Here is a 20,720-nt window from a genome sequence, read left to right as displayed (position 1 = left end):
CGACTTGTCAAGAGTGTAAGCATTGTTTTATCTCTGTCCTCAAGGTGTAACTCTACCCTAGGCTAATGATATGGTATAGAAGAGCATACTTTCAGTTATCTCCCTCCCATAGTCTGGCCTCCTAACTCAGGCCTCCTACCCTCTTTTATGTTTGTCTCCGGAGTGGCTACCACAAAGGTGTGCAGTGTTACTGAATGATTGAACAGAAACCTCTGTCCCAGAAATCTTTTTTTTTTTGGTGAGGGAGATTGTCCCCGAGCTAACATCCGTGCCAATCTTCCTCTATTTTATACATGGGACACTGCCACAGCATGGCTTGATGAGCGGTGGGGTAGGTCCACACCCAGGATCTGAACCCCCCAAACCCAGGCCACCAAAGCGGCCTGCATGAACTAACCATTATGGCATCCTGCCCTCCACTGGGAAATCTTTTTAAGAAACCCAACACCCACACGCTTGAAAACTATTGAAGTTCGTTCCAAATACTATCATTTTACTTACTGTTCACAAACATCCACTGAAGTGCAGTTTCTGCCAGAGATTGTTTTTTGTTCTATTTGCCTTGCCAAGCAGTTGAGAAACAAGCAGAAATTGGTTGGTAGAACATCAAAGTAGTAATCATATCTTTTTCCTCCAATATTAAAGTGAAAATAACTGATATTTCTCTATCATGAAGATAATACATGCTAATATAGAAAATTCAAGCAATACACTAAAAATAGAAAGGAAGTGGCAAAAAATTTAAAAAGATGAAGGCAATTAAAGGAACAAAGGAGCCAAACTGAAAGAGCTCCCAATGGCCAAAACTGGAAACATTTGAACAATAAAATAGCATAGCATTGGATTACAACCCAAAGTATCAAATAAATATACATGTGTCCATATTGATAGAAATAAATGATTGAATAAATAAATAAATGGATGAGAAGGGACAACTCCTCCTTACAGAAGAATTCCGTATAATATATATGTGTATAACTTCCACTAGGAGATAAAGCTTAATTCCCCTCCCCTTGAGCATGGGCTGAACTTAGTGACTCACTTCCAAAGAGTAGAAAGGGAAATAGTAACTTCACAGTGGAGGAATCTGGCAGACGCTACCTTCACCAACTGATCAAGGTGAGCATCACCAGTGATGTCATGTTGATATCATGTACTCCCTGAAATGATGTAATGAGGGCATTTCATCTCTGTAGTATCCTTCCCTACAACCCACAACCCTACTTTAATCATGGGGGAAGCACCAGACAAACCCAAACTGAAGAGCATTCTACAAAACACCTGACCAGAACTCTTCAAAACTGTCAAGGTCACAAAAAGCAAGAAAAGACAGAAACTATCGCAGACCAGAAGAGACTAAGAAGACACAACGACAAAATGTGGTGCGGTGTCCTGGATACAATCCTGGAACAGAAAAGCATGTTAGTGAAAAAAGAGATGGAATCTGAACAAAGTGTACAGTTTAGTTAATTGTAATACCCTAATGTTGATTTCTTGATTTTTACAAATGTATCATAGTAAATATAACATGTTAACATTAGAGGAAACTGGGTGAAGGACATTTGGGAACTCTCCACTATCTTTGCAACTTTTCTGTAATCTAAATTTATTCTAAAATTAAAAGTTTATTTTTTAAAAAAGAAAGTGAATCGAATCCTAACTCCCACCTCTCCAGAGGTAGCCACTTTTATTATTTTGGTGAACATCATTCCATTTCTCCCTATATATAAATAGATGTACACATACAATTTTATATAAATGAGATTCAAATTATAAATGCGGCTTTTTATATTGTTTATCCAGCTTTGAGATTTTACCTTTTGATTATATGATAATAAGCATTTTTTTAGCTTAAATTTGATATCAATCTATACTCCATGACATATGGTAAATCTTTGTGTTTCCATTAGTATTGCAGTTGCTAGTAAGGCAATGGTTCTCTTTATGGAAAACAAGAGTAACAACTTTGTATATTCTTAGAGAAAAACATGACATTAATCTCCAGTAACCTCTCATAAAAGCCATACCAAAACTCATTAAAGATACCTCATTGGATTTTCATCAGCAATGAGATAGTTATTTCTTTACGACTGGCATCCAAATTACACAAAGCTTTTCTGTGGATTTCCTCTCAAGTCTCAAGAAATTATACTTCACTGATTTCTTCAAACACAATTACATCTCTTAAAAAAATGTTCACTATAAAGTCTTTGGCTTCATTTCTTCCAGCTTTAGTGAGGTATAATTGACAAAAGTGTAAGATATTTAAAGTGTACAATGTGATGATTTGATATACATATATGTTGTAAAAGGATTCCCCCCATTGAATTAACACATCCATCACCTCACATATTTACCTTTTTTGTTTTTCCACTGAGAACATTTAAGTTCTACTCCCTTAGCAAATTTCAATCATACAATACAGCATTATCAACTATAGTCACCATGTTATACATTAGACACTTAGATAGTATTCATCTTATACCTGAAAGTTTGTACCCTTTTACCAACTTACATTCCTTATTCCTACATTCTTGTCCCATCTCTTCCACTAACTTGTATTAAGACTTTGAATAAGACACTTAAAATTTCTAGTGTTCAATTTCTTCATTAGAAAATTAAGGAAGTTAAACTCAATTATTTTTGAAAAGTTTTAAAAATATGACTCTTAGATAAATATAAAGTGAGCATGTGTCCAAAGATGTATTTAACTCATAAATGAGAGAACGAGCAAGATGGTAAGCCTTGTTCAAAGAGAATTGGGAAGTGCCAAGTATGTACAGTGGCTCAAAGAATGAATGCTTCAATAAGATTGCTAATATAGATACAAAATTGGTCAATATCCTGCAGCACAATAAAGCTATAACTTTTGGGGTTATCTTTTCTACGGGACAAAAATCATTTGCTCTTCTACTGGACAGAATTCATTTATATTACTATCAGTTTTCTACATGTTAAGCTCTATCCTTTCAGAGTTGTACAATACCTGTATACTAAAAAATAATAAATACCAATTCAAGGAAAGGTGCACATTGCTGGACATCAGATAATCCCCAGGAGTGCCTGCTAGACACAACCCAGCAGGACACTGAAAGGGCAAACAGTAATCTCTTAGTTTATTTCCAAGTTTTGGATAGTTTTTCTTAACAGAACTAAGAGTTCTTTGAGTCTTAAAATTCTCTTTTAGGAGCTAGCACCAAAAATGCAATGCCACTAAGATTACAACTCTAGTACAATACCAGGGAGTGCACGTTGACTAAGTTTATTATAATTAGGATTGCCAATTGTCAGTTTAAACCACCCAGGCTAATTGAAAGGCTAACTGTAGTTTCCTGTTATTTATTGCTTCAAGGAAAGCTTTATAAGTGATGTGTCTCATCTTATACTAAAATTAAGTAGTTAATTCAATAATTAATAAATATATATTAAGAGCCCATCATATACCAGTCACAGTTTTAAAATAAAACAGAGAAATAAAATAAACGAAGACTCCTGTCCTGATGGAGATTATATTTTGGTGGTGGGAAATTCCATATGGGTTAAATATTTACATGTTAAATAAAAATTAGATGATAATGGAAATGATATCATCCATAAACTTGGGAGGAGAAGATGTTTCTAGTCATAATTCCAAAACCAGAAAGCATAGGGGAAAAAGCTGTTGGATTACAACAGTGGTTCCCAGACTTGAGCAGGCATCAGACTCACCGGGAGGGCTGGTTGAGGCACAGATTCCTGGGCCCACCCCCTGAGCTTCTCATCCCGTAGGTGTGAGGTGGGCTGCCAGAATCCGTGTTTCCAACAAATTCCCAGGTGATGACAATGATGCTAGTCTGGGGAATACAATTTGAGCACCTGGGTTAGACTACATAAATATTTTAAATGTCTGTACTGTCAAGATACTAAGAGCAAAATTAAAAGAAAAGTTTCAGCTTGGAAAACATTAGCAGTACGTGATGAATTAAGGGGATAAATTGGGAATGCTTCAGCCCCATTCTTCAAGTTGTTTTCTGTGAAATGAGCTCATTTCATGCAATTTTGGGGCTTTTTCCGCCCCTTCTCTCTGTCAGATTCTGAGGAGATGGATCCAATTACCAAATCTGAGACTGATTGAGCATACACTCAGCTCCACTTTCTTTCCCTGGGGAGCCAGCCCAATGTCTGTGAACACAGCAGACAAAAATCCCTGCCCCCTCCTGCACTTCTCCTCACAGTCTAGAGGAGATGTTTATATTTTATCTTGATGGTATTAAGTTGATATTTAACAGATATATTATCCTACATCAGTGAACATAAAAGTGATACTAGTGTTTTTCCTAAATCTTAAAAACATAATGCAATAGCATGTTTGCTTAGTTAACAGCTTCAACTCTGGTAATCAAATAATTGCTAATAAGATGTGGAGAATAGAACACTCTCAAAATGTAAGTTGATGAAACCTTTCTGGAGGGCAGTTGGCAATAGCTATCAATTTAAATGTATAAACCATGTAACTTCGAAGACTCTCAGGATTTATTCTAAAGAATACATAAAATAATTATGCAAAAATATATAGATACAGAAATGTAGATATTTATCCTAGCCTTATTTATAATAACACATAAAATTTGGACATTATTACATGTAAGTCATTGGACATTGGACATTTCCAAATTTGGAGTTGGATAAATAACTGGAATACTATACAGCCATTATAAGTAATAATGTAGATCTCTAATGACATGGAAAGATGCATATTGGGTGAAAAAAAGAGAAGTACATTATAAAATATTATATGTTATATAATTCTGTCTTGATCAGATAAAATTAGAAATAAGCAGCCTTAAGGGCTGGCCCTGTGGTGTGGTGGTTGGGTTCAGCATGCTCCACTTTGGTGGCCTGGGTTTGGATCCCAGATACAGACCTATACCACTCATCAGCCATGCTATGGCAGCAAACCACATATAAAGTGGAGAAGGATTGGAACAGATGTTAACTCAGGGCTAATTTTCCTCAAGCAAAAAAACGAGGAAGATTGGTAACAGATGTTAGCTCTAAGCTAAACTTCCTCAGCAAGAAAAAAAAAGAAATATGCAGCATTATATAGAGCAGACATACACAACATACATGTAATGTGAATATATGTATACACCTGTGACAAGTTTTTTTCTGTCTTTATGTGTGGTCTGATTTTTTTTTTACAATAAACATGTATGTTTTTAATTTTTGTATTTCTTTTTAAAGCATAATTTTAAAATATTTATTTAAAGGAATAAATTCATGCAACTTGTTAAAAAACACTAAATATTTTCATACTCAGAAAAAGAAAACTATTTTACATTTTGGAGAAATACTGAATGTGAGTTTGTTTCTTATTGAATTGGCCTTTTTTGTTCTTACATTACATCCAACACATTTCAAAAAATGTATTTATTAATATTTACTCAAATCAGCATTTACCATAAATAGGTAAATCAAATCAGCAGGAGTAGAGGAATAATATGTGATTTCTGGTCTCAGTCTTATAATTTTGCTAAAACTTATGCAAACATATTCCACTTGCAAGTTAATTTAATGCATTAAAATCACAAGAAATTTCTCTTGTTAACCAGTAAGTCTAGGACAGAAATTCCTAAGTAGTTCCCATAAACCTAATCCAATCAAAACTAATTATTTTGAAATGCTAGACTTAAAGAAGCTATCTCTAGTCCATACACAAAGTAGGAAAAAATAATCTATGTTATAGTTCTTTTGTATAGAAGTCAGTTTTCTTGGGTTGCTATGAGAACGACCTACAGACCCTGTAATAGCACTGAATATAAGGGTCCATTCATTAATTCCGTGGTCTAGGGTCCACTGGGCCCAGAAAGTTAAGACTGGCTTGAAGAGCAGCTCAGAGCGAGCCTTGCTGGCCTGGCCTCCTTCCGCAGCGGTTCCTGAGTTACAGTGATTGCTGCTCCACCCTGTGTGGGGTTAGGAGGCCGCAGTTACTCACCAGGTGTTTACAGCACAGCCTGGGGCTCAAAGCAGCATCTGGAAACAGTTTTGTGTCCACAGTAAAGCTTCCTTATGACCGTGCAATTTTTAAATGAGTGTTTAAAGGGAACAAAAGGGAAAGAAACATGCTACTTCTCTGCTTAACCAAGTTGTGGCCTATCACACGCAATTTGAAACCCGTTTCCCAGGCAAGAAAACGAAATGTCGTCACCCATTTCATATTTTAATTTGGAGGTAATTGTATTCAGTTTGCCACTTAACTTTTTTACATTTTAACTTTCTTCTCTTTTGAAGTCTTTGTTGAGAATACCCTCAAGTGATCTTAGCTGTGGAGATGTGATTTACATTTCTTTCTATTTGTTTGTTTAATAACATTTTGATCTAGGGGCTGGCCCCGTGGCCCAGTGGCCCAGTGGTTAAGTTCACACGCTTTGCTTTGCTCCACTTCCGCCGGTTCGAATCCTGGGTGCAGACATGTCACCACTCATCAGGCCATGTTGAGGCAGCATCCCACATGCCACAACTGGAAGGACCCACAACGAAAACTACACAACTATGCTTTGAGGAGAAAAAGGAAAAATAGAATTTTTTTAAAAAATTTTTTATTGAGTTAATGATAGGTTACAATCTTGTGAAATTTCACTTGTATGTTATTGTCTGTCAGTCGTGTTGTAGGTGCAACCCTTCACCCTTTGTGCCCACTCCCTACCCCCACTTTCCCCTGGTAGCCACTAATCTGTTCTCTTTGTCCACAGGTTTAAATTCCTCACATGAGTGGAGTCATACAGAGATTGTCCTTTTCTATCTGGCTTATTTCACTTAACATAATTCCCTCAAGGTCCATCCATGTTGTTGCAAATGGGACGATTTTGTTCTTTTTTACGGCTGAGTAGTATTCCATTGTGTATATATACCACATCTTCTTTATCCAATCATCTGTTGATGGGCACTTAGGTTGCTTCCACATCTTGGCAATTGTAAATAATGCTGCAATTAACATTGGGGTGCATAGGACTTTTGGAATTGCTGACTTCAAGCTCTCTGGATAGATACCCAGTAGTGGAAAAAAATAGAATCTTTTTTAAAAAAATAATAAATCACATTTTGGTCTTGATCTTTTTAAGACTTGGCTTACATTTCTTTATTTTTTATAACTTACTGATCCCTCTCTTGTCAATAAAACTATATGCTCAACATAGAAATTTTCAGAAGATAGAAAATATATAGAAATATTTAAAAATACCCACAGTTCAATCAGTCAGTGACAACCGCCTCAAGAAATGTGTTTGTAGCAGGTGAGAATTTTAGTTGCCAGCTCTGGTGTGTGGGAAGTGGAGCCATGTCCCTGCCCCCTTGCTCTTGGTGCACCAATCACACTGACCATCTTTCAGTGCCTCTTCCTTTGTTTGCTTCCTCACCCTTGCACGTGGTGTCAGGCTGTTTCCTCTGCCTAGCACACTCCCCTCTCCTCTCTTTGCCCTCTTAATTCATACTCATCTTTCAGATTTCACTTTAAGCTTCACTTCCTCAGAGAAGCCTTCCTTGACCCACTGTACCCACCCCAAAGTAGGTGAGATTCCCCTAGTATAGCCTCTCATAGCATATAGATCCTTCTTCGCACTCGCCACCTAGGCAATTTAACATTTGTTTTTGTGATTATTTGACTAATATTTGTCTCTTCCAATAGACTGTCTCCCTTCAGAAGACAACTAAGTAACCCTTCTATATATGTACAATACAATTTTCTATTTCTCTTAAAAAAAAAAAAAAAGGGCAGTGTCCACAAGGGCAGGGTCTCTGTCTGGTTTTGCTCACCACTGTACCTTCAGCACTTAGCTGATCTTCAGTCATATTTTATAGAATTGAATTGAATCTGGCCCAAGTCCCTATGTGCTGGAGCTGGAAGGAAGGTTAACCTGAGGCTGCTGTCGAGATTCCCTCCCAACTCCATGGGACCACGCAGGAACCTGAAACTTAGGAGGAGCCCAGGAACTGAGTGGAGGCTTGGACTGTGGGGTGATTGGCCTCTTCATCAGGGCTCCTTATCAAGTTCAGAGGGCACCTGTGCCACACCAGCTTTGGCAGGGCTGCCCCAAGTGGACTGCCTTCCACTGACAGCAGGTTTCCATCTTGCCACCCACGGGAGGGACAAAATACCAAAGGAGGATGGTTCTCCACCCTCCCAGCTTCCCCACCCCAGTCCTCACGCTCTCTTCTGACTCTGAGGAAACTTAAATTTCCTCCTAGATCCAACTGCTTTCCTCTCCCTTGTTCTAGGAACTAACCTGTATCATCTCCTGTCCTGGGATGAATCCTCCTCCTTGGGACTTTAGAAACCAATTTTTGTGGACTGGGGTTAGGGAAAGCAGATGCTAATATTAGCCTTTTTTTCAAGTTGCTTACTCTGTTATACAGGAAGTGTATTTTGAAGCAAAATTGGTGCCATATTGTCTATACTCTTCTATAATTCACGTTCCCTATTTACTAAATTGTATTTCCCTCTATCCTTAAATATTGAGAATATAATTGAGAATATAGAATTCCTTAGAAAGATGTCACCTAGTTTATTTAACATGTCCCTTTATGGAGGGTATTCCTGGTCCCTTAGCACAGAATGTAGGATCCTTTGTGCCTGGCTCCAGCCCGTCTCCTGCTGACAGGCCTCTCTTCCTGCTCTACTATCACATCAAATCATAATGCCCCGGGACACATTGTGCTTTTTCACCTCCATCCCTCAACTTCCAGAGTTTCCTCAGCTGGAGCAGATTTTTTGGGCAAACTCCTACGTATCCTTTAAACCACCATCCTCTTCCCCTAATGCTTTCCCTGATGCCTCCGGGCTCCCAAAGCAGCCTCCTCATGCCACTATCCTTGCATTAGGCACGGTTTCTTGGATTTATCCACTGTGAATGTTTCAGTCCTCTTTGCTAGATTTTAAGGTCTTGGAGGGCAGAAAACATGGCACATATAGATGCACCATAGTGTATCTGGCACATAGAGATGTTCCAAAAGATATATTGAAGAGACACAGATTGCAGCAAGCATTATGTTCTCCTATTGTCTCACTTTCTTTTTGAGTATGCACAGCTTCTTAGGATGGCTTTCAACTTACCTGTCCTGGAATTGCCCTTTGTTTCACTCAATAATGAAGATTTCTAACATTCTTCACCTAATAAGTGCAATGATGCCCAGTCCCCATGGTGTTGATAAATATTTTACAATTTTGGCCTTTTCATTTCCTTTGCCAGGTAGGGTACAGCTGTAGCTGTTTCTTTGCTTTGAGCACACATAAGATGAGGGTACCTTCTTCACGGACCTTGGCATGCCATCTTTCAGCTCTCTTTTCCAGATTCTGTCCTTACCCGCCAAGTTCCCATACCCTTCCTAATGATAGCAAGGGTCTTTCCTTCCACGTGTTCTTGTAGAAATGCCACAAGACTTTGCACTTATGAGGTCTTTACCTGTTTGTAAAATAATTTGGTAATCCTCTTCCAGATGCTTCCCCTCTCCTAGAAACATGAGATTTCATATTCAAGTTGTGATTAGCTATCTAGTTCCTCAAGTTCATCCTGTTAATTTTGAATTTAACTTGTTTCATGTTATTGTTTCCAAAGTAAATTTGTATTTGCTTTGAGGACCAAGGACCACACCAAGGATAACATTTCTTTTGTATTTAATATAGTTCTGACATATATGTTTGGTAAATAAATACCGCATTAAACCTGAATTACGATAGCTTTTAAACAGCAATACAAGGTTCTTTTCACCATAGACAGATTTTAGTTCTATTTTATAATAAAAATCTTTGGGGGTAAGATTCACTTGGAGCAGGATACTTGGTCATTCAACCACACGTAGACTAAAATTAAGAGAACACTAGTGTAGAGGCTGACCCTGTAGTCGAGTGGTTATGTTTGTGTGCTCCGCTTCAGCGGCCCAGGGTTTTGCTGGTTCGAATCCTGGGCACGGACATGGCACCACTCATCAGGCCATGCTGAGGTGGCGTCCCACATGCCACAAGTAGAAGGACCCGCAACTAAAAATACACAACTATGTGCCGGAGGGCTTTGGGGAGAAAACAGAAAAATAAAATCTTAAAAAAAAAAACAGAGAACATTAGTGTAGACTGGGGTAAAATAGTTTGGGCTAGGGTGATGGAGTGGTGAGAAGTGGAAGGATTTGAGAAACTGAATTGAGATGGATTAGCTGAGGGTGGGGGAAGGGAAGAGAGCTTCATGCCTTGCATAACTGATGGATAGCAGTTCATTTCCAAAGAGATTTCTAGGTCAGAATGATGTGGATTAAGGCTGCCCCATCTAGAGAAGCCCAAGGTGACCTGGCCTACATGCCAAACTATATGACCCGGTGGATTTTTTTATGTTATGAATTAGGGCTGCCCCAGGGAGAGAAGCCCGGGGCATCCTCACCTACATGCCGATCTATATGGCCAGATTCGTATCTAAAAGTTATATGACCGCACAATAACCAGACCCCATCTGCACTGAAATCATTTAATGACTTTTTACATCATCTTTTCTTTTTCCAGTAAAAATAAGTCACGTACCCGTGCCTTATAAAATTAGCCCTAACCCTCAACTCAGGGCAGCAGCGGGAGCTCTGACTGCCCATGGGTCCAGTCCCCATGCAGCAGCAGCAGCAGCAGGAGCTCTGACTGCCCATGGGTCCTGTCCCCATGCAGCTGCAGCAGCAGCAGCAGGAGCTCTGACTGCCCATGGGTCCTGTCCCCATGCTATTCCATACTATTCTCTAAATAAAAGAGCACCACTGCCAGACCTTGAGAGTCCAAGAAATCTTTCTTTCGACTCCTCGGCTCACCGACCCCGCATCAAGAACATCCTATTGCCTAGATCAAGTGCTGGATGCCACTACCAATTTTTCCTCTTTGAATTCCTATTTGTAGCCGTCATGGAGATCCTACCCTTGGTTAGTGTTTTCCTACTTTGGGACATAATTTACACTTCTTAGAATCAGATTCCAATTCTTCTTTCCCCTGTTTACTCTCAGGTCACCATGGTTGGATTTGGGTATTCTTGAAAGTCTTCAAGCATTTAATGACAATCATTTGGGATATGCAATATCTTCAAATGGGTGATCTTTGCTATTCTAAGGCTTTATAATTTCATTCTTAGAGGGAAACCTAGTGAAAAAAGTGAGCCCCACCATATCTTATATGCCAAAGTAAATTTTAAATAAATTAATGAATTGAATATTCTTAAGAAAATGGATGGAATATTCTACTGCTGCAGGTTAGCTTTCTAAACTTAGATCAGAATAACTTAAACAGGAAAGAATGACATTTGGTTACACAAAAACGAGTAACTTGTTTAGATAAAACCAAACCAACAAACAAAATCTCTCCTTGGGGCTGGCCCAGTGGTGCAGCGGTTAATTTCCCACATTCCGATTCTCCGCGGCCCGGGGTTCGCCGGTTCGGATCCCGGGTGCGGACACGGCAACGCTTGGCATGCCATGCTGTGGTAGGCGTTCCACGTATAAAGTAGAGGAAGATGGGCACGGATGTTAGCTCAGGGCCAGGCTTCCTCAGCAAAAAGAGGAGGACTGGCAGTAGTCAGCTCAGGGCTAATCTTCCTCCAAAAAAAAAAAAACCAAAACTCTCCTTAAATGGGAAAAATGAAAACTATTTTGAGGATATGACAAAAAGGCACTTAACTTGATTATATAAAGAGCTCATATAAATCAACGTGAAACGCATTAACATTCATTCAGTGGCTAAATGAGCTAAGACAGTAACAAAGCTAATTCTCAAATGGGGAAATAAGATAATAAACATGGAAAAAATGTTCTGAGTGATCCTTTGCCCCTTGTCTATGTTTTCTAAACACTCTGTAATGTGGTATATGTTGCTTTGATGTTGACCTGATTTTAGCAGGCCAAGGGTAGCAGCCTGTTGTTGGTTTTACAATCAGAGATCCAAGAATTGGATGGAGTCTTGAAGGGAAACATGGCTTAATAGTTTTAAGAGGTGAGTTAAGCTGCATTTTAAAATTGCGCTATCCAGGGCCAATTTTGGGTGGAACTGTGAAGCTGACTCTGATTTCCTCCTCTTTCATAGCTTTCTTAAGGGTGTTTTAGGAGTGAGGACTCAGATCCTTTGCTGTGTCTTATTAAGAGGCTTCCTTCTTCAGGACTTCAATTTGCGCTCCAGACATAACCTAAATTCATTCACACTAGAGTTAAACGTCCTTAGGAATACCTATGTTTCATTTGGGATTTGAGGATTAATCTAAATTCACCAATGAAATCCTAACGCGGAATTAATTTCATGCTTCATTCAAGGGGTGAGTGTGGATTTCACAGGACAGCGGCAAACATCCCACCAAGAGGCAGGCAAACTACCTCGGAGAAAAGGTGAGTCGTGGTTGCCTCGGCTAATTGTTCGTAGATGAATAATAACAAAAACTAAGAAAAGGTAAAATGTAACGTAAATTACAAACTAAAAGTTGAAAAGTCTTAAAATAATAGGGATTTTGGCTTCCTCCACTTTCCTAGTTGGTTCACAACCTTGGGGGTTCCTGCGTGAAAGCCGAAAGTGGCCTTCTTACACAGAGGGCAAGGAAAAGCTAAAGAAAGAGGCAGACCACTCCAGATTGGTAGGTGGCAGTTTTAATAAGAAAGGGAACTTACAGAAAAGGTTTGTCTTGCCTGGCTGCAAGACGAGTAGATCTCCATGTCCGCTGGCCAGAATCTCGAGTTTGAAGAGTTCACATAGAGGCTTTAAAGAGACTCACCACGCATACAGTCCAGACGGTTTCAATAACACATTGCTGTCTCAAGGCTGCACCCTTCAAGTTGCTCCCAGCCCTGGTACCGTGGGCGGAAAGTACATTCCGAGGACAGGGGAGAGGGAGAGGAGCCTCGGATTGCCGGAGTCCATTTAGCGGGTCAACTGGCGGTTGTGTCTTCTCCATGATTTCCTCCAACATTCCCTAAGCTGGGACGTTGTTACGCGGTTCTGATTCAGTTTAAATGTAAAATATGCTGGAACTAGGAAATCTTCAGCCGGATCAACGTAGGCTATGAGAACGCAGGCGCCACAAGAGGGAGGCGCTGTGGGCCCGGGGTAAGAAACCCCGCACACCTTGCAAGGCCGTCTCCGCGGAAGACTTTCAGGGACGCGCCAGGTGAGGTGGCAGAGGACGGCGCAGCCCCGCCTCCGGAAGGCGCCGGCACTAGACTTCCGGCGCCGGCCTTACTCTCTCCTTGCGCTTCCGTTTCAGCTTCCAGTCGGCACAGACGCGGAAGGCCCAGCATAGTTTCTTCCCTCTGTCTCTCGCCGCCGCCACGACAGCAGCATGGCGGGCGCAGAGATGCGGGCGGAGCTCGAGCAGCGGCTCGACGCCCTGGCCATCCGCACGGAGGTCGTGGAGCACCCCGAGGTGAGGCGCTTCCCCCGGGAGAGCCCGGCCGGAGGGCCTGGGCTTTGCTGCAGCGTCTCTCGGGCGAGGTTACTAAGACCATACGTCCCGGGAGTAATGTGCCGCAGAAAGGTCTGTTCCAGGGCATTTCTCGGGTTCGAGTCCGAAAGGGACCCGATAGGCATATCCAAGGCCTCTCGACTCGGGACTGTGATGTTATTGCGCGAAAACTTGTTTTCCTCTTGGAGCGATTCGATCACATTTCATGTTGAGAACTAGCGCACCATATTTAGAACGTGCGCATCTTAAACTGGTGTAGGATGCTGGTATGTCCACATTAGGTGTAGATAAAATGTTAGGAAGCAGTAAACCGTCTTTGCAGTGTCTGTGATGTGTCGGGCATCATGCATACAGCAGGACACAAGGTTAGAGAGTTTGATAATTTAGTGTATTGATGTGAAGATTTGCAAATATTTAATGGAACCAGTGTGTAACTTGCGAGATGTGGCGCCATAAAGTTTTTACCCAAGGCTTGAGTAACAGCTAATGATAATAGCTAAACATGGTGATCTTAAAAGGGTAGAGAAATACATTGCAAGTCTTGCTCACCTTAACAAATCAAAACTATCATTTTCTCTGATCTTCTTTCCTCCGGTAGAGTCCACACACTCTCCCTCCCTTCTTTACGTGTGCATATTGCCAGCTTTTCTGATGTTCTTTATGTTAGTCCAAGGTCTCATCCTCTCACTGTGGTTATTTATATACATATGTATTTGTAGAGTGGAGGTTGTCACATGGTCTGGATGTAATAGAATGCTAAGGAATAGGATCTTGGGCTGCTATAAACTTCCGGTACCAAAAGTTAAAAAGGAAAAAAAAAAAGAAGCATTTTAGGAATGTGAGGGCTTGGCTAGCACACTGGAATAAAGACTTGGCCTAAGAGAAACTACTGGAGGTCCCATGAGATGAGGAATTGAGATGGCAAAGACTTACAATTTTTTGGTAATTGGCTGGGAATGGGTCTCTACCAGTGAAATCCAAGGCATTAGGTACTCCCTAACCTTGCTATTTTCATCCAGCAAGCAAAATGCATATAACAGTGCATGTGTGCAGTGTGTGTATATACATGCATATTATTTTTAAACTTCTCATGATATTTTACAGGTGTTTACAGTTGAAGAAATGATGCCTCATATCCAGCATTTGAAAGGAGCACATAGTAAGAACTTATTTCTTAAAGACAAAAAGAAAAAAGGCTATTGGCTGGTGACAGTTCTTCATGACAGACAAATTAATTTAAATGATCTTGCCAAGCAGTTAGGTGTTGGGAGTGGAAATCTGCGGTTTGCTGATGAAACAGCCATGCTAGAAAAACTGAAAGTTGGTCAAGGCTGTGCCACACCCTTGGCACTCTTCTGTGATGATGGAGATGTGAAATTTGTTCTGGATTCTGCTTTTCTGGAAGGTGGACATGAAAAGGTGTATTTTCATCCAATGACCAATGCTGCAACCATGGGATTGAGCCCTGAAGACTTTCTCACATTTGTGAAGAAGACAGGACATGATCCCGTAATACTAAATTTTGATAAAAATAACTAATTGGGCTAATGTTTACAATATATTTCTGAAAGCAGTTTTTCTTATTTGTAATTTACAAAAAGCATTACAATTGAGGAGACTATTTAGCTCCTTGGTTTGGTGACAGCTTAAATCATTTCAGGAGGAATATTTCATCTTAAAGGAGTTGTTTTTAAAAAGATGTATTGAGGTAGTTTTAGTCAGCTCAGAGATTCCACCCCCCCATTCCCCATGACAATTACTCATGAAGGATGCCTTCAACAATTAAGAATTAACATCAAAACTAAGATTAGTTAGGGGCAGCCGCGGTGGTGCAGCGGTTAAGATCGTGCACTCCGTTTCAGTGGCCTGGGGTTCGCCAGTTCAGATTCTGAGCCTGGACCTGGGCATTGCTTGTCAAGCCATGCTGTGGGAGGCATCCCACATATAAAGTGGAGGAAGATGGGTACGGATGTGAGCTCAGGGCCAGTCTTCCTCAGCCAAAGGAGGAGGACTGGCGGTGGACGTTAGCTCAGGGCTAATCTTCCTCAAAAAAACAAAACTAAGATTAGTTAACTATCTTGCATCTCCTTTAGGGTGTTTATTATACTTGAAAAAAGCAAGTTGCAAAAACAGCATATATAAAATTATACATGACAGTGTGCACATAGGGAAAAAATCAAAAGGAACATAGGAATATATTAAATTGTTAGTGGTGGTTATCTTTGGGGAATGGGAGTCCTTAGGAAGATAACTAGAACAAACATGGGGGTAAGGGCAAAAGCTTTCTATTACTGGCTGGCTGTTTTTAAACTAGTGATTTTTTTCCAATGGAAAATAAGCTAATTAACTTTCTATATAAAAGTGTATCTTTCAAAAATTTTAATCTAGAAAAAACAACATAGGGATGGAAAATATGTCACTCATTATGCTTATAAAATTACATTTTATTTTATTTTTTTTGAGGAAGATTAGCCCTGAGCTAACTGCTGCCAATCCTCCTCTTTTTGCTGTGGAAGACTGGCTCTGAGCTAACATCCATGCCCATCTTCTTCTCCTTTATACGTGGGACGCCTACCACAGCATGGCTTGCCAAACGGTGGCATGTCTGCACCCGGGATCCGAACCGGGTAACCCCGGGCCACTGAGGTGGAACGTACAAACTTAACTGCTGTGCCACTGGGCCGGCCCTGTAAAATTACATTTTAAAACTAAGTAGCAGCATATACATAGGCCATTAAGAAGGATTTGTTTAGTGCTTGTTCAGAGGTTAGAAATGTGAACATACTTGGACAAATTTCTTCTATCCTCTAAGCTGTATTAAATTTTACTCATCCCCTTTCAATTACAGCATCTAAAACAGTATAAGAACCCAGGATAATGTACTGTCAGTTGTCATATGGAAGCTAGTTAAAAAACAGAGTGAGGAAAATTGACATTTTTAAACCTCATTTAAATTCAAACAAAACCCTTCATTAGTCGAGGGCCTGACATACACTATGCTACAAAAATAGTCTAGAGTCTCATCATGAAAATTCTCATGTTTGCCTGTAGTATAATCAAATGGGATATTTGTAAGATAAACATATTTTCCTAAGTTTGATCACTCAAATAATTTACATCCGGGAGAGATATTGTACTTAATTTGTACCAGTTTGTGTTACTAAAAGGCAAAAGTAAAGACTTGTCATTTCTTGATATACATGATCAGAAACTATATGTCTGCTCATGGCAGAATTTTTATGAAAAGATGTGGAGTTAATAAATATTTTCCATAAATGATAACCTTATTCTGGGGTGCCATGTTGGTTTTTACCTACTCTGTACTCTCTATCTCTAAGAAAGAGGCAATTTTAGGTTGCTTTGTATATAAAATGAAGGTTTAATGAATAGAATCAAAGACACTGAGAACCTTAGATAACTGGCCTAACACTGCCCTCCCTCCCTCATGGTGAAAACAGGCCCAGCAAGATGGACCTGCCCAGGGACACAAGGCCAGTTGCTGTCTCTAACTTTCTGCCTCCCATAGACTGTGAGTGAAAGTGAAAGAGATTGATTGTACAATCTATTATTGTATTTAAACCTATCTGGGAATTGACAGAACCGATAGACTCTCTTTTCTTTCTCCCAAAACCTCTAATACTAACCCTAAAATGATTAGGACAGAATCATCTAAAACAAGGTTATGGGTTGGGTTATGTCTGATAATAGGTTTTCCAGGGCAAAGGAAAAGGAATAACACTTGGCTGAAATTGTATATTAGAATTTTAAAATAATTACTACTTGTTATAAAAACACCTCTTTGCTTTATTTCTTTTTATATCAGTTTGATAAGTGAATGTTAAACAAACAACTTTTTTTTAAGGAGAAATAAAGTGAAAAATACGAATGTTTTAAAGAAGACAAATCAACCAAACAATGGTGTCTCTTTTGTTATAACCTGGATTTCTGTGGCTGATGTTAAGTATTGCCAAGTAATAAACATTTTGCCATTCAACTCCAAATTCCTCAGTAGCATTGCTTTTAAAGGAAATGTTACAGCTTTTATATTATTTGATTTCATATTTAATAACAGTTATAAGTACAATGGCAAACATTGAAAAAGAGAACCCTTAGTAGAAAAGAAAAAGACAATTTAAAATCAGGTTTGTTAAAGGGTGTTAGAAGTGCAACTTTATCCATAAGCATTCCTTTTAAGGCATTTTCATTGTTGTCCAAATATCTCAACATGTACATCAAGGTTTATATTATAAAATGGGCTCCTTTTGTATTCATTCAAGGCTTGAAGAAAAAAATACATCTCAGGACTAAGTGTAGTGGAAAATAAAAAGACAAAAATTCACTTTTCTCATAAAATGTAACTTAAAATACAAAAGTCATTTAGGGTACATTACTACTCCTCATTGTAATTCCAGATTTGGTACAGTATCTTTCACTTCCTGACATAAACTCTTAAGACAGTACAAGCTGTCATACTTCATTTGTGAGGTGGCTGCAATTCTGTAATACACACAGTGATTTTTAAATAGGCTCTTACCATGCCTTGCATGAAAGGTGCTACATACAAACCTGTTTCATGAACTCTTTGGTAACCACCAGCTCAAAAACTTGGACCAAACATTTCTACATGGCCAGATGTGAATTGGAGCTCTGGGCTGAAGCTATTACCCTGTAAATTGAATTCCTCCATTTCCTTGGGGGTTTAGGTGTTGCTTTAGAATAGAGCCAGATAACTAAAAGCATGTCAGACCCCAGACAGAAAATGGCCCCAGTTAGTTTCTGGTTGGCCCTATTTTGTTTGGCAGAAGTAGTTTATCTTAGCGAAAGGAGTGACTTCCTACTAAGCTTGCTTCTGACAGTATCTTTTGGAGAAAGTAAAATATTCATGTGGTTATTATTTAGTTCTTTCTTGAAATGGTTGAGAAAGGTGACGAATATGACTGAGAATGTTCATACTTTTGCAGTCTCAAGTGTGTCCCTTGGTTGTCTCTTGAACTACACTTTCTCAGCGTCAGCCTACAGATTCAGTACTTTATAGGCTGCCCTTAAGCATTTTCTCTATTTTAGGATATTAGTGTCTTGGAGAGGTCAAGCTGTGATAGCATTCACCCTCACTGGGCCACCTACTCATTAAATTTCAACTTTCAGTAATTGTCCTGGGTTGTGTCCTAGTTGTGCAAATTAGATGCTAGTTAATATAAATCTAAGTTACCCACTTACTGTATTTAGCTAAAACATAATTTCTATATTTACTTTCAATTTATCCACCTAAAAATGAATTTACATTTTTACATGCAAGTGTCTCTAGACTGCCATGATGCCCATTATCAATTTGATAGTTGAATCTAGGGAGTCATGATGGAGAGATGTTTCAAAGCCTAGAGAATACGTTTTAAATATGTCTGTTGTGCAATATTTGTATTTTAGTAAGAATCCTTTGTATTTACATTTACATAGCACCTTTCATCCAAGAGTTTAAAAGTGATTTAACTTTACAGCATTATTTGGTGGCAAAACCTAAGTTAATGGTGGCATTAAGTTAACTAAGTCCAAGTTCTCTAACTTCCATTTCAATTCTGGTCAACTATACATGCTGTCTTCTTTTCATTAATGGTCTTTCTAAAAGTAGACTATGAACACAACGCTGCTACTGGCCTACCAAAAAAAAGGAGGATGAGAGAAGGAGGGAGGAAGAGAGGGAGGGAGGGAGAGAGAGACACATTTCTCATGGCAACCAGGTTAGTGATGAAATACATAGTTCATAAACTACACACTATGGAATAACTCCAAAAAGATTTTTTAGAGCTGGTAATGAGAGCCTAAGAAGTATACTGTTAAAATAAAAAAAGTCAGTATCTTCCTCATTTCAGAACTTTAAGATTATTCTGATATTTATGTTAAATAATGAATTTGTATTAATAAGTATCAATGCATTTTTTGATTTCATAAGAAAATAAAATTGTGATATAAAATTGGAACTACAAAAAAATTGATGTTTCCCTGGGTTAACTAAATCTACTTTTTTTGTGCTTCTTTCAAATGTATAAGGTAACAAATGCATACAAATATTTCAAAAGTACCAATAACAGTTACCAACTTTAATGTAATATTATAAAGGACAAAAACAAAAATTCTTATTAATAAGTGATAACCTTAATAATAATAACTGAGTTCTTGGCAAAATGCAGATCATAGTAAGTTATTTACATTATTTTTGCCATAAGAAAACTTCTTAAGCAACAGTCAGCTCTCAAGTTAAAAAAACAAACACACACATAATCCAATACTAAAGAAGGGAAATGAGTTAAAACACCAGCTTTATCTTGGGAATGCCATTTGCTGGAAAACCACCCTACTAAAAAAAGTCTCAGAAAAACACTAACTTCCTTGGATCCACGTGTGAATGCTTAGTGTTTCTTAATGGGAAATATGGAAAGATTAATATTACTGTAAATTTTTTATAACTCCTATCTCATTATGGATTCTTCAGATTCATAAACTGAATTTCTTTTGCAGTGCATCAAAATAATTGGCTTAAAAAAAAACAAAAAACAAATACTAACACATGCAGCCTGCTAACCAAATAAGGCTCTGACATGCCAATACAATGTTCTCTGTATCTTGATATATAGTACATTCCACAACATACTACAGCATTTAATTTAGATTTACACAACTAAATATAAATGGCTAGATTTTGGCTAATACTTAGCAGAAGCATTAAGCAAACATGGATAAATTCATAAACAAATGATGAAAGAAGTAGATTGTTCTTGGAGAACTTCTTGAAACCTTAAAACATTTGGTCCTTAGCGAGAGAACATCCTTTATGCAGTAGATCTTAACAGTACAATGTGTAGTAAGTCCTAAAACCTTCTAAAAATTTTGGCAGTTGACTCCAGAAGTGCTCCTTGATTCAAGGAAGGAATGAAAGTTTGTATTTCTTGCCTGCTCTAGTCACGAAGGATTGTTTAAAGTCTCCTTAAAGATTTTTTAAAAGCTTCCTATAGTTGGGTGTCTTGTTACTTCAGAAATAAAGGCTTCATACTGAGAAACTGAAGGACACTTTTCTCTCTGTATTTAGTTGGAAGGTAGAAAGAAGAAAGAAAATATAAGAAAAGCTTGAAGATAAGAGAGATATAAAATACAGAGCAGCCATATAAGAACAGCATGCACGAGATACAGGTATTCTATAGGAATGAGAATGACAGAAAGTCAGAGACAATTTTTCTTTGAGTGGCTCTTCATACAAAAGGCATTTATTCTCCTCAATTAATTAAGAACATTCTG

General features: G+C 38.7%; 2 protein-coding genes across 9 annotated transcripts in view; one reads left to right on the top strand and one right to left on the bottom strand.

Annotated features, from left to right (window-relative positions):
• Positions 1-12,605: 12,605 nt before the first annotated feature.
• CCDC88A (coiled-coil domain containing 88A) overlaps positions 12,606-20,720 on the bottom strand; it is a 123,488-nt gene continuing 115,373 nt past the window's right edge. For 6 of the 8 annotated variants that reach the window (XM_014843014.3, XM_044772457.2, XM_014843016.3 and 3 more), the window contains one exon: positions 17,214-20,504. The gene's annotated coding sequence lies outside the window, so the exon portion shown is untranslated. Of the gene's footprint in view, positions 14,220-17,213; positions 20,505-20,720 lie in introns of those variants that run through there. The other 2 variants (XM_070512084.1, XM_070512085.1) reach the window with 1 other exon arrangement.
• LOC106832297 (prolyl-tRNA synthetase associated domain-containing protein 1) lies at positions 13,256-16,720 on the top strand. Its single transcript, XM_014843018.3, has 2 exons — positions 13,256-13,394; positions 14,538-16,720. Exons 1-2 carry the CDS (start codon positions 13,311-13,313, stop codon positions 14,970-14,972), a joined length of 519 nt encoding a protein of 172 aa, XP_014698504.1. The 5' UTR covers positions 13,256-13,310; the 3' UTR covers positions 14,973-16,720.

The sequence above is a fragment of the Equus asinus genome, chromosome 6 (assembly GCF_041296235.1).
Source record: "Equus asinus isolate D_3611 breed Donkey chromosome 6, EquAss-T2T_v2, whole genome shotgun sequence".
Classification (NCBI taxonomy): Eukaryota; Metazoa; Chordata; class Mammalia; order Perissodactyla; family Equidae; genus Equus; species Equus asinus.
The sequence above is the reverse complement of the archived record's forward strand: the minus strand, read 5'-3'. Positions and strand labels throughout refer to the sequence as shown.

Bases quoted from the DNA above. Each gene is read 5' to 3' on its own strand.
- LOC106832297 (XM_014843018.3), top strand. From the start codon at position 13,311: ATGGCGGGCGCAGAGATGCGGGCGGAGCTCGAGCAGCGGCTCGACGCC. The intron at 13,395-14,537 runs GTGAGGCGCTTC...GATATTTTACAG, and splicing joins AGGTCGTGGAGCACCCCGAG to GTGTTTACAGTTGAAGAAAT.